Source organism: Narcine bancroftii, chromosome 2 (genome assembly GCF_036971445.1).
Source record: "Narcine bancroftii isolate sNarBan1 chromosome 2, sNarBan1.hap1, whole genome shotgun sequence".
Taxonomy (NCBI): domain Eukaryota; kingdom Metazoa; phylum Chordata; class Chondrichthyes; order Torpediniformes; family Narcinidae; genus Narcine; species Narcine bancroftii.
The window spans coordinates 194,511,520-194,530,474 of NC_091470.1; the positions used below are offsets into that span (position 1 = coordinate 194,511,520).

The window sequence follows — 18,955 nt, forward strand, 5'->3', positions numbered from 1 at the left end:
AGCACAGGAGTTGGCATGTTATGGTAAAGACATGGTAAGACATTTGTGAGGCCAAATTTGGAGCATTGGTCAAGTTTCGGTCATTGAACTACAGGAAAGATATCATTAAGATAGAAAGATTTACCAGGATGTTGCCCGGACTTCAGGAACTGAGTTACAGGGAAGGGTTAAACAGGTTTGGACTTTATTCCTTGGAGTGTAGAAGTATGAGGGGAGATTTGATAGAGGGTTTAAAATTATGAGGGGGACAGATAAAGTAAATGTAGGTTGGGTTTTTCCCACTGATACAAACCAGAGGATATGGGTTAAGGGAGAAAGGGGAAAAGTTTAAAGAAAAACCTTCACACAGAGAGTGGTGGGGTTGTGGAGTTGATGAATGCGAGATCAATTTTAACATTTTTAAAAAAAGGATAGGTACATGGTTGGGAGGACAGTTCAGCACAGATTAGAAGGGCCAAAAGCCAGTTTCTGTGTTGTAATGTTCTAACACATATACCAACTTGGAAAGTTCCCTGACAATAGGTGTAAAAACTGGTAATCCCTTTCTCTTCTTGGGTATTTCCAATCAATATTGACAATGTTTCCAGTAATTCTAAACTATGCCACATATTTAATATTGACACACTCCCTGGAGATCCCCTTTAAACATTGACCCATATGCGGGAAAACCTGTAAATATCTACACACTCCTGGGATCCTCTGTCATTACTGACTCTCCCCTGGACCACCTGCAAATACTGACGCACTCCTCGAGATTCCCTTTTAACCCTGGGGAACTACGAATACTGACACCCAGGACCCCCTGTGAACACCGACCCACTTCCCGGGACCCCCTGTGAATACTGACCCTTTATACTGACACACTCCCCATGGACCCTTCATTAACCCTGACGCCCTCCGTGAAGAAGTATTGGAAATACTCTGCTGAAACCCTCGTAAATACCGGTACACTCCCCAGGAGCACTCTCCATGGATCCCCATGACCCCATATATCCCAATACTCCCCAAAACGCTCTGTTAAATAGGGACATACAGTCCCAGAATATCCTGCACATACTAACATCATCTTTGCAGAATATAAATACGAATTCACCCAGCAACTGTAAGCGCAAACAAACCAATAGTTTGATATCCCATCCCAAATGCAGTGTAAAGTTGGGAGCTGCACCAGCTGAAATGGGATTTGAAACGTTGAAAACGGATTCAAAATCTGGAGAAGTACCTACCAAATCTTTACTGCTTATACAATATGAAATTACATCACAGAACCTGGCATCGTTCCAGTTAGAAGTGAAAGTAAAGGAATATGAAAGTTAAGATTAAAGATTTTTGTACCATATGCGTGTTGGAGACGAAAAGCATTGGTCATGGAAGTCGCCCGCACTAGTAATAATGAGTTAGCAGCAGGTATGTGGTTTTACACTGTTTTGACACAAGCAGAGGCAAATTCTGTTATTAAGCGGCAGTACTTTCCATTTCCATGGGACCTCAAGAATCTCGGAGTGACAAAAGTGAAGTCAAACACAAAGGTCTGCAGACACAGTGGTGGAAGTTTAAAAATAAATCACAAGACTGGAGAAATTCAACAGGTCAAACAGCACTCTATGCAGCAAAGATAAAGATCCATCGCCAACGTTTCGGGCCTGAGCTCTAATGCAGGCAGGCGCTCGAACAAAATGGTGGTGGGGGGGGATGGGTATTGTTTCACAGGCAGCAGTATGGAGAGGGAAAGGGCTGGAGGGAAAAAGACGAGGGGTTGGAGAAGAGGGTGGGGGGGGGGGGGGGAATGGGGAGTAAGCTAGCGAAAACTGGAGAAGTCGACGTTAATGCCGTCCAGCTGGAGGGTGCCGAGATGGAAAATCAGGTGTTTACTGTGCTGTAGGTCCCACTCATCTTGAAAGCCAAGAGAAGTAATTTTATAACAAATTCACACCCTGCCTCGTCCAGGAGGGTCCTCAAGTTTTCTGCAATTGACTTGGCAATGAACACGTCATGAAATTTGGTGTTTTGGGGCAGCATTAAAGTTACTATAAATTACATGTGAAAATAAATCAATTCGTGCAAAATAGGAGAAAGTGAGGCTGGGGTTCATTGATCATTCAGGAATCTGATGGCAGAGGGGAAGAAGCTGTCCTTGTGCCGCTGAGTGCTTTGTCTTCAGGCTCCTGGACCTCCTTCCCAAGAAAAGGGCATGGTGCGGGTCCTTGAAGATAGAGGCTGCTTTCTTAACACTGCAGAAACCGGAAGAGTGCAAGGTTCAAGCCTGATGAGTGGATGTTCGCCGATAGTGATCGGAGAGAGAAATAGATTTTAAAAATCAGCTGATAGTTTTCTAGCCTTTGCTAATCTGACAGGTATTGGGATAGTGAGATGGTGAGGACAGACGACGCAGCTCATGGTTGACAGTTCAATCTGATACAACTGTCCTGAGATGTTGAACCTGCAGCACAAGGAAAAGTCTGCACTTCAAACATCAGATATTAATAGGAATGGTTGCTTTTGATGTTCCTATTGAGAAAAGCCTTTTAAAGATGAATAGATCTGAAAACATTTCTCCTTCGACAGGCATTCCACAGACGAGGACCTTGTGCCAACACTTCCAGAAGTCGAAACAATTAAGGCTTTATGTGAAAAGCTTTCTGGACACGGTGAGCAACCTTTTATTTATTCGAATGATCTTTCCATAAGCCCCAAAGTGGAACACTCCACTTCACCTAGTGAAACACGGAAGTCCTTGAAGAAGGGCTCAGCCCGAAACCTCAGCACTTGAAAGACCGGCTGACTTCAGTGTGTTTTGACTTGACTTCACCAAACTGCCTCTGCCCTCTGTTACCCGATTGGTCAGATCATGATGACTGACAGTCAAAGGGAACAATCAGAATTTTATCCTTTTCAGCTGAGGGAAGCCTTGGAATCTCCACATCTCTCCCCCATCCCACACATTTAAGTTAAAGCCATGTTTTCTTTTCACCTCACATAACATAAATGCTTTTCATGCAGTAAACAAAATGTGACTGCTTCACAGGGAAGGGGCCCCATAAACTTTGAGCAGTGTCCGGGGTGGGGCACAGGTGAAAAAAAGTTAAGAGTGGCTGATTTAGACCAATGTGGTGTCTTATTTGGAAGCAGTGGTCAGAGATTTGTCCATTAAAGTGTCTGCAGACACCGTGGTTGAAGTAAAAGCACAAAACTGGAGAAACTCAGCTGGTCAAAGTCCTTTATGTAGCAAAGATACATAACCAACATTTCGGCCTTGAGTCCTTCATCAAGGCATCGAAGAGCGTGTTAAGACTTGCTCTCTTCTCTCTACAGGGAATGACCAACATCACATGCCCAAAGTGCAGACAGACTTGGGCCTGGCAGGAGGTGCGGGCTCTCTCACTGTTTTCGAGTAGGGACCAGGTGCTCTACGAGAGGAAGCTTGCACAGATGACCAGAGACAACAAGGAGTCATTCAAGAAGGTAATGACAAGTTGGGAGGAAGGTAGCAACTAAAACATGGAGTCGTACAGTCCCTGAAACAAAGCCTGCAGATGCTGTGATTGTAGTAAAAACACACATTTTGCAGCGACCATAGGAGGTAAAGATACATAACTGACATTTCAGGCTTGAGCCCTTCAAGGTATAAGCAAAATGCAGACAGGCGTCTCAAAGACTGAGAGAAGGGAGGAATCCAGACCAACAGACAAAAAGGGTTAATTGGATATAAGAGGAAAGGTGAGAATTGAATTTAACTGAAAGGAGTCAGAGGGAAAGGGGAGAGAGAAAGAGGGATAAAGAGGACAAGAGACAGGGAGTTGAAGATGGGGGTGGGTGGGGGAGGGCAGTTTAATGGAAACCAGAGAAGTCGATGTTACTACCATCCGGTTAGAGGGTGTCCAGATGAAAGTTGAGGCATTGTTCCTCCAAACTGCAGGTGGTCTCAGTCTGGCAGTGCACAAGCCCATGACTACTGTCTAGTAGTAGCTGTCTTTCCTCTAGTCTAAACCTAGAGTGCCTGGTTTAAAGTGGGGAGGGGGAGAGATATAATACTGATCCAAGGGGCAATATTTTCACACAGAGGATGATGAGCCACTGGAATGAACAGCCAGGAAGTTTTGGAGGCAGGTACAATTAAAAACATTTCGATGGCTACATGGATAGGAAAGGTTTACAAGTTCCCACTATTCAAACGTACCAGGTAGAACGTCAATTGGGTGTAATTGGGCGGCACGGGCTCTTGGGCTAGAAGGGCCTGTTACCGTGCTGTATGTCTAAATTTTTTTAAAAACATTAAAATTTAGTAGGTTGCACATATGTGGTGGAAATGCTACGCTGGTTAGAGTGTGCCCTTGGAGAGAGAAACAGTTTACATTTCAGATCTTGGGAAAGAGAAAAAAAGATGTTAGTTTTAAGTCACAGAGAAGCTGGAGATGGGCTGAGTTGAACAATCTTTGATAGGTTAAGACCAAATGTGTGTAGGTTGCAATTAGAAGCAGTTTTAAATGCCTGTGTTGCTGAAATATACCCAGTGGTTAAATGAAGAGAGGTCCTACTGTCCTGCATTAGCAATACAATGCATTAAGAAGCATATTCTGACTCCAACTGCCACATTAAACCTGTTGGTTTCATCCAGTCATGAGAACACAAGAAATAGGAGCAGGAGTCAGCCATTCAGCTCATCGAGCCTGGTCCACCAACCAATCATGGCTGATCTGATGATCAGCTCAGCTCTACTGACCTGCCTTTTCCCTATATCTCTTAATTCCCCGACTACGTAAAAATCAATCCAACCTTGTCGAAAATATATTTACTGAAGTCATCTCCACTGCTGCAATGGGCAGCGAGTTCCACGGATTCACGACCCTCTGAGAAAAGCAGTTCCTCCTCATCTCCATCCTAAATCTACTATCCTGAATCTTTAGGCAATGTCCCTTAGTTCTGGTCTCCCCCACCAATAGGAACAACTTACCTGGCTCTATCTTATCGAGATGCCTTTCACAATTTTGTTTGTTTTGATAAGATCCCCTCTCATTCTTCTGAATTCCAGCGAGTACAGTCCCAGACGACTCAATCTCTCCTCATCCCTGGAATCAACCTGGTGAACCTCCTCTGTACCACCTCCTTCCTCGAGACCAGAAACTGCACACAGTTCTCCAGATGTGGCCTCACCAGTACCTTATCTAGTGGCAGCGTAACCTCCCTGCTCCTAAATCCAATCCCTCAAGCAATGAAGGCCAACATTCCATTTGCCTCCTTGATACCCTGCTGCACCTGCAAACCATCCTCTTGCGATTCATGCACAAACACTCCCAAGTCCTCCTACAGAGGAGCAGGCTGCAATCGATTGCCATTTAAATAGTAATCTGATCTTCAATTTTTCCTTCCAAAGTGGATAACCTCACATTTACCAACATTATACATCTGCCAGACCCACTCAACCTATCTCTTTACAGATTCTCCATATCCTCTGCATAATTTGCTTTTCCACTCAATTTAGTGTTTTCAGCAAAGTTAGATACATTAAGCTCTGTCAGAGACAATTCCTTGGCCTAAAGAGGGCCTATAGGATGCTGGGATTCATTAATAGGGGGATTGAATTCAGAGTAGAGAGGTCATGTTACCATTCTACAAATCTTTAGTAAGTATTTTTTTTTAATTTAATTTTTTTATTTTTCACACCATAAACCACATTGACCACATTTTCCTTTTCAAATATATACAGTGTCATTTTCTCCCCCCCTCCCTCCTCCCATCCCACCCTCCCTACCTCCCCCCCATCCATTTAAAGTACAAAATCTAAGATACATTAAACCAGTCAAACAATGCTGTCATTCAATAAAAATAAACAAGAAATTCCACTGAGTCAATTCTTTTCATTTTCTTCTCCTTTCGTTAATTTAGGTAGTGAATGTCCCCGGTAGGTTTTCTCTATTGTGTTTCATGTAAGGCTCCCATATTTGTTCAAATATTTCAATATTATTTCTTAAACTATGTTATTTTTTCTAATGGAATACATTTATTCATTTCTATATACCATTGTTGTATTTTCAAATTATCTTCCAATTTCCAGGTTGACATAATACATTTTTTTTGCTACGGCTAGATCTATCTTAACAAATCTTTTTTTGTGCACCATCCAAATCAATTCCAAATTCTTTGTTTTTTATGTTACTTAGGAGGAAGATCTCTGGATTGTTTTCTGTAATTTTATTTAATATTTGGTTTAGATCTTCCCAAAATTTTTCTACTTTCTCACATGTCCAGATTGCATGAATTGTTGTTCCCATTTCTTTTTTACATCGAAAACTTCTGTCAGATATTGTTGGGTCCCATTTATTTAACTTTTGAGGTGTAATGTATAGCCTGTGTATCCAGTTATATTGTATCATACGTAACCTCGTATTTATTGTATTTCTCATCGTTCCAGAACATAACTTCTCCCATGTTTCCTTTTTTATCTTTATATTTAAATCTTGTTCCCATTTTTGTTTAGTTTTACCATTTGTTTCCTTATTCTCCTTTTCTTGCAGTTTAATATACATATTTGTTATAAATTTTTTGATTATCATAGTGTCTGTAATCACATATTCAAAGTTACTTCCCTCTGGTAACCTCAGACTGCTTCCTAATTTGTCCTTCAAGTAACATAACATAACATAACATAACAATTACAGCACGGAAACAGGCCATTAGGCCCTTCTAGTCCGCACCGAACCAAACACCCCTTTCTAGTCCCACCTCCCTGCACAATGCCCATAACCCTCCATCTTCTTCTCATCCATATACCTGTCCAACCTTTTCTTAAATAATACAATTGACTCCGCCGCCACTATTTCTCCCGGAAGATCATTCCACACAGCTACCACTCTCTGAGTAAAGAAGTTCCCCCTCATGTTACCTCTAAACCTCTGCCCCTTAATTCTTAACTCATGTCCTCTTGTTTTAAACTTTCCTCCTCTTAACGGAAATAGTCTATCCACATCCATTTTGTCTATCCCTTTCATAATCTTAAATACTTCTTTCAAATCCCCTCTCAACCTTCTACGCTCCAAAGAATAAAGACCCAATCTGTCCAATCTCTCCCCATACTCCAGATGCTTAAACCCAGGCAACATTCTGGTAAACCTTCTCTGCACTCTCTCCACTCTGTTTATATCCTTCCTATAATTAGGCGACCAGAACTGCACACAGAACTCCAAATTAGGCCGCACCAACGTCTTATACAATCTCAACATCACCTCCCAACTCCTATATTCCATGCAATGATTGATAAAGGCCAGCATACTAAAAGCCTTCTTCACCACCCTATTCACGTGAGTTTCTACCTTCAGGGAACGATGTACCGTTACTCCTAAATCTTTCTGCTCTTCTGTATTCCTCAATACTCTCCCATTTACCACATATGTCCTATTCTGATTCTTCTTACCAAAATGAAGCACCTCACACTTATCAGCATTAAATTCCATCTGCCATTTTTCAGCCCACTTTTCTAAGCAGCCCAAATCCCTCTGCAATCCTTGAAAACCTTCTTCATTATCCACTATTCCACCTATCTTAGTATCGTCTGCATATTTACTAATCCAATTCACCACCCCATCATCTCGATCATTAATGTATATAACGAACAACAATGGGCCCAATACAGATCCTTGAGGCACACCACTGGTCACCGGCCTCCAACCTGACAGACAATTATCCACTACCACTCTCTGGCCTCTCCCTTTCAGCCAATGTTCAATCCATTTGAATATCTCAAAATTTATACCTAAAGACTGCACCTTCCTAATTAACCTTCCATGTGGTACCTTATCGAAGGCCTTACTGAAGTCCATATAGACAACATCCACTGCGCTACCCTCATCCACATTCCTAGTCACCTCTTCAAAAAATTCAATCAGATTGGTCAAACATGACCTTCCTCCCACAAATCCATGTTGAGTGCTCCTGGGTAGGATCTCAATTGGTAATATGCCAGCACTGTATCTTGAGTTATATTGTATTTATCTTTCATTTGTTCAAAGGATAATAATCTATTTCCTAAAAAACAATTTTCTATTCTTTTGATCCCTTTTTTCTCCCATTCTCTAAAGGAAAGGTTATCTATTGTAAAAGGGAGTAACTTATTTTGCATCAATATTAGTTTTGGTAATTGGTAATTTGTTTTATTCCTTTCTACATGAATCTTTTTCCAAATATTGAGTAGATGATGTGTTGTACCAATTTTTCATCCTATTTATATAATATGTGTTCAGGTATCTTTTCCCCTATTTTATCTAGTTCTAATCTAGTCCAATCTGGCTTTTCCCTTGTTTGATAAAAATCTGATAGGTATCTTAATTGTGCGGCTCTATAATAATTTTTAAAGTTTGGCAGTTGTAAGCCTCCTTGTTTATACCATTCTGTTAATTTATCTAGTGCTATCCTTGGTTTCCCCCCTTTCCATAAAAATTTCCTTATTATTTTCTTTAACTCCTTGAAGAATTTCTCTGTCAAGTGTATTGGCAATGCCTGAAATAGGTATAATATCCTTGGGAAAATGTTCATTTTAATACAGTTTATCCTTCCTATTAGTGTTAATGGTAAATCTTTCCAATGCTCTAAATCGTCCTGTAATTTTTTCATTAGTGGATAATAATTGAGTTTATATAGATGGCCAAGATTTTTATTTATTTGTATACCTAGGTATCTTATTGCTTGCATTTGCCATCTGAATGGTGATTCTTTCTTAAATTTTGAGAAATCCGGATTATTCATAGGCATTGCTTCACTTTTGTTTACGTTGATCTTGTAACCCGACACTTCTCCATATTCCTTCAATTTCTTATATAATTCTTTTATTGATAGTTCTGGTTCTGTTAAGTATACTATAACATCATCCGCAAATAAACTGATTTTATATTCCTTGTCTTTTTTATTTTTATCCCTTTTATTTTATTTTCTGTTCTTATCAATTCTGCTAGTGGTTCTATAGCTAACGCGAACAATAAGGGTGATAGTGGGCATCCCTGCCGTATTGACCTGCTTAAGTTAAATTGCTTTGATATATATCCATTTACTGTCACTTTCGCCAATGGCCCCTGATATAATGCTTTAATCCAATTAATATACTTCTCTAGTAAACTGAATTTTTGCAATACTTTGAATAAATAATTCCATTCTACTCTGTCAAAGGCCTTCTCTGCGTCTAAAGCAACTGCTACTGTTGGCGCTTTACTCCCTTCTTCTGCATGAATTAAGTTGATAAATTTACGAATATTGTCTGTTGTTCGTCTTTTTTTAATAAATCCAGTTTGGTCTAGATTTAGGTACATGCTCTGCTAATCTGTTTGCTAATAGTTTAGCTATTATCTTATAATCTGTGTTAAGAAATGATATTGGTCTATATGATGCTGGTGCGAGTGGATCTTTCCCTTGCTTTAGTATTACTGTAATTATTGCTGTTTTACATGAATCTGGTAAGCTTTGTGTTTTATCAATCTGGTTGATTACTTCCAGGAGGGGAGGAATTAATAAATCTTTAAATGTTTTATAGAATTCTATTGGGAATCCATCCTCTCCTGGTGTTTTATTATTTGGTAATTTTTTTCTTCAATCTGAGGCGCCTGCAAGCTCACACCAAGATACAAGAGAAACTTGTCCGTGAACTACTCTTTGCAGACGATGCTGCTTTAGTTGCCCATTCAGAGCCAGCTCTTCAGCGCTTGACGTCCTGCTTTGCGGAAACTGCCAAAATGTTTGGCCTGGAAGTCAGCCTGAAGAAAACTGAGGTCCTCCATCAGCCAGCTCCCCACCATGACTACCAGCCCCCCCACATTTCCATCGGGCACACAAAACTCAAAACGGTCAACCAGTTTACCTATCTCGGCTGCACCATTTCATCAGATGCAAGGATCGACAATAAGATAGACAACAGACTCGCCAAGGTAAATAGCGCCTTTGGAAGACTACACAAAAGAGTCTGGAAAAACAACCAACTGAAAAACCTCACAAAGTATACAGAGCCATTGTCATACCCACACTCCTGTTCGGCTCCGAATCATGGGTCCTCTACCGGCACCACCTACGGCTCCTAGAACGCTTCCACCAGCGTTGTCTCCGCTCCATCCTCAACATCCATTGGAGCGCTTACATCCCTAACGTCGAAGTACTCGAGATGGCAGAGGTCGACAGCATCGAGTCCACGCTGCTGAAGATCCAGCTGTGCTGGATGGGTCACGTCTCCAGAATGGAGGACCATCGCCTTCCCAAGATCGTGTTATATGGCGAGCTCTCCACTGGCCACCGTGACAGAGGTGCACCAAAGAAAAGGTACAAGGACTGCCTAAAGAAATCTCTTGGTGGCTGCCACATTGTCCACCGCCAGTGGGCTGATATCGCCTCAAACCGTGCATCTTGGCGCCTCACAGTTTGGCGGGCAGCAACCTCCTTTGAAGAAGACCGCAGAGCCCACCTCACTGACAAAAGGCAAAGGAGGAAAAACCCAACACCCAACCCCAACCAACCAATTTTCCCCTGCAGCCGCTGCAACCGTGTCTGCCTGTCCCGCATCGGACTTGTCAGCCACAAACGAGCCTGCAGCTGACGTGGACTTTTACCCCCTCCATAAATCTTCGTCCGCAAAGCCAAGCCAAAGAAAATTTTTTTTATTATCTCTTGTATTTCTACTATTTCAAATGGTTCTATTAATTTATTTTGTTCCTCTATTTGTAATTTTGGTAGTTCAATTTTAGTTAAAAATTCATCTATTTTACCTTCTTTCCGTTTGTTTACGGTTTGGTATAATTGTTCATAGAATTCTCTAGTTTTCCTTGATCTCCGTTGGATTATATGTGATTTGTTTGTCTTTTTTCCTTGATGCCAATACCATTTTCTTAGCTTGTTCTGTCTTAAGCTGTCATGCTAGAATTTTGTGCGTTTTTTACCCTAGTTCATAATATTTCTGTTTTGTCTTCATTATGTTCTTCTCCACCTTATATGTTTGTAGTGTTTCATATTTTATTTTTTTATCTGCCAATTCTCTTCTTTTAATTGTATCTTCCTTCATTGCTAATTCTTTTTCTATATTTACTATTTCCCTTTCCAACTGCTCTGTTTCCTGATTATAGTCTTTCTTCATCTTGGTTACATAACTTATTATTTGCCCTCTAATGAACGCTTTCATTGCATCCCATAGTATAAACTTATCTTTCACTGATTCTGTATTTATTTCAAAATACATTTTAATTTGTCTTTCAATGAATTCTCTAAAATCCTGCCTTTTAAGTAGCATGGAGTTTAATCTCCATCTATACATTCTTGGAGGGATGTCCTCTAACTCTATTGTCAATATCAAGGGTGAATGGTCCGATAATATTCTAGCTTTATATTCTGTTTTTCTTACTCTATCTTGCATACGAGCTGATAACAAAAATAGGTCTATTTTTGAGTATGTTTTATGTCTACCCGAGTAATATGAATATTCCTTTTCATTTGGGTGTTGTTTCCTCCATATATCCAAAAGTTGCATTTCTTCCATCGATTTAATTATAAATTTGGTTACTTTGTTCTTTCTGTTAATTTTTTTCCCAATTTTATCCATGTTTGAATCGAAATTAAGGTTGAAATCTCCTCCTATTAGTATGTTCCCTTGCATGTCTGCTATCTTCAAAAAAATATCTTGCATAAATTTTTGATCTTCGTTAGGTGAATATATATTGAGTAAATTCCAAAACTCCGAATATATCTGACATTTTATCATTACATATCTCCCTGCTGGATCTATTATTTTCTCTTCTATTATAAATGGCACATTTTTACTAATTAATATAGCTACTCCTCTTGCTTTTGAATTATACGACGCTGCTGTTACATGTCCTACCCAATCTCTCTTTAATTTCTTGTGCTCCAATTCAGTTAAATGTGTTTCTTGCACGAAAGCTATATCAATTTTTTCTTTTTTCAGTAAATTTAGCAGTTTTTTCTTTTTGATTTGGTTATGTATTCCATTAATATTTAAAGCCATATAGTTCAACGTAGCCATTTTATACTTTGTTTATCTTTCCTTTCCGTTTCCTTATCATCACCTTTCCTTCTTATCCATTTCTGCTTTCTTGTTTTGAACACTTTATAAGACAACATTTCTAAAACATCAAACATTTCCCTTATTCTCCTATCTAAAATTTCTTTAACCCCACTATCCCCTCCCCTTCCTGAGTTGCCCTTTATCCCTTGTCGGGCAACCGCATCTCCCCTCTCCATTTGGATTTGCGAATTCACTCGCATGCGACAACTGATTTTGCAGTGACCGTAACTCCTCCCCACCCAGCCCCCCCAGAAAAGATTTCAATTTTCATATGTAACAAAGGTCACTCTTTTAATTCCCTCCTTATTCCCTCTATTCCCTTTCCCTCCCTTATTAATTCTTGTCTATACTCTATATATTTTCCTCTAAATACGGATACATTCATGTATACACACTATATATATATATATATATATATATATATCTTCTTCTTCTTCTTTGGCTTGGCTTCGCGGACGAAGATTTATGGAGGGGGTAAAAAGTCCACGTCAGCTGCAGGCTCGTTTGTGGCTGACAAGTCCGATGCGGGACAGGCAGACACGATTGCAGCGGTTGCAAGGGAAAATTTGTTGGTTGGGGTTGGGTGTTGGGTTTTTCCTCCTTTGCCTTTTGTCAGTGAGGTGGGCTCTGCGGTCTTCTTCAAAGGAGGTTGCTGCCCGCCAAACTGTGAGGCGCCAAGATGCACGGTTTGAGGCGTTATCAGCCCACTGGCGGTGGTCAATGTGGCAGGCACCAAGAGATTTCTTTAGGCAGTCCTTGTACCTTTTCTTTGGTGCACCTCTGTCACGGTGGCCAGTGGAGAGCTCGCCATATAACACGATCTTGGGAAGGCGATGGTCCTCCATTCTGGAGACGTGACCCATCCAGCACAGCTGGATCTTCAGCAGCGTGGACTCGATGCTGTCGACCTCTGCCATCTCGAGTACTTCGACGTTAGGGGTGTAAGCGCTCCAATGGATGTTGAGGATGGAGCGGAGACAACGCTGGTGGAAGCGTTCTAGGAGCCGTAGGTGGTGCCGGTAGAGGACCCATGATTCGGAGCCGAACAGGAGTGTGGGTATGACAACGGCTCTGTATACGCTTATCTTTGTGAGGTTTTTCAGTTGGTTGTTTTTCCAGACTCTTTTGTGTAGTCTTCCAAAGGCGCTATTTGCCTTGGCGAGTCTGTTGTCTATCTCATTGTCGATCCTTGCATCTGATGAAATGGTGCAGCCGAGATAGGTAAACTGGTTGACCGTTTTGAGTTTTGTGTGCCCGATGGAGATGTGGGGGGGCTGGTAGTCATGGTGGGGAGCTGGCTGATGGAGGACCTCAGATTTCTTCAGGCTGACTTCCAGGCCATTTTGGCAGTTTCCGCAAAGCAGGACGTCAAGCGCTGAAGAGCTGGCTCTGAATGGGCAACTAAAGCGGCATCATCTGCAAAGAGTAGTTCACGGACAAGTTTCTCTTGTGTCTTGGTGTGAGCTTGCAGGCGCCTCAGATTGAAGAGACTGCCATCCGTGCGGTACCGGATGTAAACAGCGTCTTCATTGTTGGGGTCTTTCATGGCTTGGTTCAGCATCATGCTGAAGAAGATTGAAAAGAGGGTTGGTGCGAGAACACAGCCTTGCTTCACGCCATTGTTAATATATATATATATATATACACATATACCCCTTTACACACATACATATAGTTCGTGGTCATTTTTACTCTCATTACATGTCTTCACCTCTCTGCTTGTTTTGTAGTTGTTCTGCAAATTTTCTTGCTTCCTCTGGATCCAAGAATAGTCTGTTTTTTTGCCCTGGAATAACTATTTTAAGTACCGCTGGGTACTTTAACATAAATTTATATCCTTTTTTCCATAAGATCATTTTTGCTGTATTGAACTCCTTCCTCTTCTTCAAGAGTTCAAAACTTACGTCTGGATAGAAAATTTTTTTTTGACCTTTATATTCCAGTGGCTTTTTGTCTTCTCTTACTTTCTTCATTGCTTTCTCCAATATATTTTCTCTTGTATATCTTAAGAATTTTACTAAAATGGATCTTGGTTTTTGCTGCGGTTGTGGTTTCGGGGCTAAAGTTCTATGTGCCCTCTCTATTTCCATTTCTTCCTGTAATTCTGGTCTTCCTCGGACCCCGGGGATCCAATCTTTTATAAATTCTCTCATATTCTTGCCTTCTTCATCTTCCTTAAGGCCCACTATCTTTATATTATTTCTTCTATTATAGTTTTCTATTATATCTATCTTCTGAGCTAACAGCTCATGTGCCTCTTTAACTTTTTTATTAGATTCTTCTAATTTCTCTTTTGTCCTCTACTTCCATTTCTACAATTATTTCTCGTTCTTCCATATTTTCCACTCTTTTTCCTATCTCTGACATGACCATTTCTATTTTATTCATTTTTTCTTCTGCATTCTTAATTCTTCTTTTTATCTCATTAAATTCCTGTAATTGCCATTCTTTCACTGATTCCATATATTCTTTAAAAAAAGATATATCCATTGTCTTGCCTTTCTCTTCTTCCATTTCTTTCTGTTCTTCTTCTTCTTCTTCCTCTGGGTTGACCATCTGTTGTTTCCTTGTTTTCTTTTTACCCTCTTCTTTCTTGTTGTTATTTTCTGTGTTCTGCACCTGCTGCTGTGTTGCAGGTGTCTCTCTCAGCTGTGGAGATCGACTCCTCAGCTGGTCCCCCCTCCCGCCAGTGTTTTTTTCATGCGCATGTGCGGTTGCGCACTTTTACTCGGCTCTGTGAGCCATTTTTGTAGTCCCGAGCCCGGGACTTCCACTGACCCGAGGGAGCGGGCTTCTCTCTCCGCGGCGGGCCTCTTCGGACAGGTAAGGCCTTCACCTTCTTCTTCCTTCCTCTTTTCTTCCCGTTGTTTTCGACTTTTCTCTCTTCGCTGCCATTTTCTTCTCACCTTTATTTTTACTTTATTATAAATTTTAATCTTGTACCTTTGTGCTTTGTGTGTTTTTTTTAAACTTTTCGGGAGAGGGCTGGAATTCCCTGACCGGCCACTACTCCATCACGTGACTCCTCTTGGTAAGTATTGTGTTCAGTTCTGTTGACCTCATTATAGGAAGGATGTGGAAGCTGTTGAGAGCTATGGAGAGGAGACGTTGCCTGGATTGGAAAATGTCAAGGTTAGCAGAGCTGGGGCGTTTCTCTTTGGAGTGAAGAAGGACAATAGGAGACCTGATAGAGGTCTTCAACATTATGAGGTATAGATAAGGTGGATGGCCAGCACCTGTTTCCCAGGTAAGGATCACCAAACACAAGAGGACATCTGTACAAAGTGAAGGGAAGGAAGTTTAGAGCTAGGTTTTTTTTTACATATAGGGTTGTGGGTGCCTGGAATGTATTGCCGGGGGTGCTGGTGGAGGAACATTAGGGGCATTTAAGAGACTCTTAGACAGATACATGGATGAAAGAAAAAGAGGGTTACAGGGTAGGTAGGGCTTAGCACTTTTTTTAAAAGGAATATATGGGTCAGCACAACATTGAGGGCTGAAGGGCCTGTACTGTGCTGTAATGTTCTATCCATTCCCACCCTCACCTTCTCTGAAAACTAATGCATTTTCTTTCCTTCAAGTTCTGACAAAGAATCTTGGATCTAAAGCATTAATAGTTTCTCTCCCCACAGATGCTGACTGAACTTCTGAGTGTTTCCTGTTCTGTTTTATTTTCTGATTAGTGGGAAAGCTGACCTTGGCTTTTTCTCCCCTAGTGCCCAGGCTGCCGATCCCTGCTACAGAGGTTGGACACCGAGAATCTTTGCATGGAGTGTCCGGTGTGCTCGCTGAAGGACGGGAAGGCCTTCCAGTTCTGCTGGGCTTGCCTGAGTCAGTGGGAGGGGCCCTCTCCCCAGGGAGGCAGCTGTGCGGACAAGTCCTGCCATGTGGTCGCTCTTCTGCAGTCCTGCACGGTGATCACGAACAGAAGCCTGTCAGTGCACGGTTGCCCCTCCATCCGGGCGTGCCCTATCTGCAGGGTGCTGATGGTCCACAGTGGCGGTTGCAAGTACGTCACCTGCACCAATTGCAGCACCTGCTTCTGCTTCCGCTGCCTGGACAAGTACAGTGACTGCTACAATGCCAAACCTAACTGGTACTTCAAGCCAAATTGTGAAAAGCCTTTGGCAGCTCGGCAAACCTTTGCTTCATGTTAGGACTCCTGTCCCCTTTGTCTGTCACTTCCCCCTCCACCAATCCTTCCGCCTTCTCCCCCACCATTGAATATTTCAGCACAGAAAACAGGCCCTTCTCGTTTGTGCAGAACTATTATTTTGACTAGTCCCAATGACCTGCACCCAGTCCATAGCTCTCCATACCCTCCCATCCATGCACCTCCTGGAATATTTCTTAAATGTCAAAATTGAGCCTGCATTCACCTCTTCAGCTAACAGCTCATTTCCACCACTTCCTGTGTGAACAAGTTTCCCCTAAACTTTTCCCCTTTTAACCCATGCCCTCTGGTTTGTATCTCACCTCTCCTCAGCTTTATCAGCTGACCTACATTTACTCTGTCTGTCCTCATAATTTAAACCTCGATCAAATCTGGCCTCATTCTAACATAACATAACATAACAATTACAGCACGGAAACAGGCCATTAGGCCCTTCTAGTCCGCACCGAACCAAACACCCCTTTCTAATCCCACCTCCCTGCACAATGCCCATAACCCTCCATCTTCCTCTCATCCATATACCTGTCCAACCTTTTCTTAAATAATACAATTGACTCCGCCGCCACTATTTCTCCCGGAAGATCATTCCACACAGCTACCACTCTCTGAGTAAAGAAGTTCCCCCTCATGTTACCTCTAAACCTCTGCCCCTTAATTCTTAACTCATGTCCTCTTGTTTTAATCTTTCCTCCTCTTAACGGAAATAGTCTATCCACATCCACTCTGTCTATCCCTTTCATAATCTTAAATACTTCTTTCAAATCCCCTCTCAACCTTCTACGCTCCAAAGAATAAAGACCCAATCTGTCCAATCTCTCCCCATACTCCAGATGCTTAAACCCAGGCAACATTCTAGTAAACCTTCTCTGCACTCTCTCCACTCTGGTTATATCCTTCCTATAATTAGGTGACCAGAACTGCACACAGAACTCCAAATTAGGCCGCACCAACGTCTTATACAATCTCAACATCACCTCCCAACTCCTATATTCCATGCAATGATTGATAAAGGCCAGCATACTAAAAGCCTTCTTCACCACCCTATTCACGTGAGTTTCTACCTTCAGGGAACGATGTACCGTCACTCCTAAATCTTTCTGCTCTTCTGTATTCCTCAATGCTCTCCCATTTACCACATATGTCCTATTCTGATTCTTCTTACCAAAATGAAGCACCTCACACTTATCAGCATTAAATTCCATCTGCCATTTTTCAGCCCACTTTTCTAAGCAGCCCAAATCCCTCTGCAATCCTAGAAAACCTTCTTCATTATCCACTATTCCACCTATCTTAGTATCGTCTGCATATTTACTAATCCAATTCACCACCCCATCATCTAGATCATTAATGTATATAACGAACAACAATGGGCCCAATACAGATCCTTGAGGCACACCACTGGTCACCGGCCTCCAACCTGACAGACAATTATCCACTACCACTCTCTGGCCTCTCCCTTTCAGCCAATGTTCAATCCATTTGACTATCTCAAAATTTATACCTAAAGACTGCACCTTCCTAACTAACCTTCCATGTGGTACCTTATCGAAGGCCTTACTGAAGTCCATATAGACAACATCCACTGCGCTACCCTCATCCACATTCCTAGTCACCTCTTCAAAAAATTCAATCAGATTGGTCAAACATGACCTTCCTCCCACAAATCCATGTTGAGTGCTCCTGATCAGACCCTGTCTATCCAGATGTTTATAAGTACTATCTCTAAGAATTTTCTCCATTAATTTACCTACCACAGACGTCAAACTTACAGGCCGATAGTTGCCAGGCTTCCTCCTTGAACCCTTTTTAAATAACGGAACCACATGCACAATGCGCCAATCCTCCGGCACTATCCCCATATCTAATGACATTCGAAAAATTACCGCCAGAGCCTCTGCTATTTCCTCCTTCACTTCTCTCAATGTCCTGGGGAAGATCCCGTCTGGTCCCGGAGACTTATCCACCTTTATATTCTTCAAAAGCCTTAAAACTACACCTTTTGTAATCTCTATATTCCCCATATTTACCCAATTTGCTTTTTTTATCCCACATCTCCCAATATCCTTCTCCTTAGTGAATACCGAAGAAAAGAAACTGTTCAATATCTCCCCCATTTCTCTAGGTTCCACACACAGTTTTCCACTCTGATTTTCTAAGGGACCAATTTTGTCTCTAGCTTTCCACTTACCATTAACATATTTGTAGAACTCTTTTGGATTAGTTTTCACCCTGCTTGCCATAGTTTTCTCGTACCTTCTTTTAGCTTTCCTAATTCCTCTCTTAAGATTCCTCTTACATTCAATGTATCTTTCAAACATCTCCTTAACTCCATGCTTCTTATATCTAATGTACGCCTCCCTTTTTCTTCGAACCAAGTTTCCAATATTCCTTGAAAACCACGGCTCTCTCAAACCTTTTGCCCCTCCTTTTAACCTAACAGGAACATAAAGCTTTTGCACTCTCAAAATCTGATCTTTAAAAGACTTCCATCTCTCTACTACATCCTGCCCATAAAACAAATTGTCCCAATGCACACCCTGCAAGTCCTTTCGCATCTCCTCAAATCTAGCTTTTCCCCAATCAAAAACCTCAATCCTTGGCCCTGATTTCTCTCTTTCCATAATGACATTGAAGCTGATGGCATTATGATCACTGGACCCGAAGTGCTCGCCAACACTAACCTCCGTCACTTGACCCATCCCATTTGCCAACAGTAGATCTAACACTGCTCCTTCTCT

At 41.6% G+C, this 18,955-nt stretch overlaps 1 protein-coding gene across 1 annotated transcript; it reads left to right on the plus strand.

Moving 5' to 3' along the window:
* The first annotated feature begins 1,307 nt into the window (after positions 1–1,307).
* LOC138752564 (E3 ubiquitin-protein ligase RNF217-like) lies at positions 1,308–17,298 on the plus strand. Its single transcript, XM_069915358.1, has 4 exons — positions 1,308–1,407; positions 2,566–2,648; positions 3,313–3,462; positions 15,760–17,298. The coding sequence occupies exons 1-4, from the start codon at positions 1,368–1,370 to the stop codon at positions 16,198–16,200; spliced, it is 714 nt and encodes a 237-aa protein (XP_069771459.1). The 5' UTR covers positions 1,308–1,367; the 3' UTR covers positions 16,201–17,298.
* The last annotated feature ends 1,657 nt before the right edge of the window (positions 17,299–18,955 follow it).

Coding starts and splice junctions, on each gene's coding strand:
- LOC138752564 (XM_069915358.1), top strand. CDS start 1,368: ATGGAAGTCGCCCGCACTAGTAATAATGAGTTAGCAGCAG. Junction 1,408..2,565: donor TAATAATGAGTTAGCAGCAG/GTATGTGGTTTT, acceptor CTCCTTCGACAG/GCATTCCACAGACGAGGACC. Junction 3,463..15,759: donor ACAAGGAGTCATTCAAGAAG/GTAATGACAAGT, acceptor TTTCTCCCCTAG/TGCCCAGGCTGCCGATCCCT.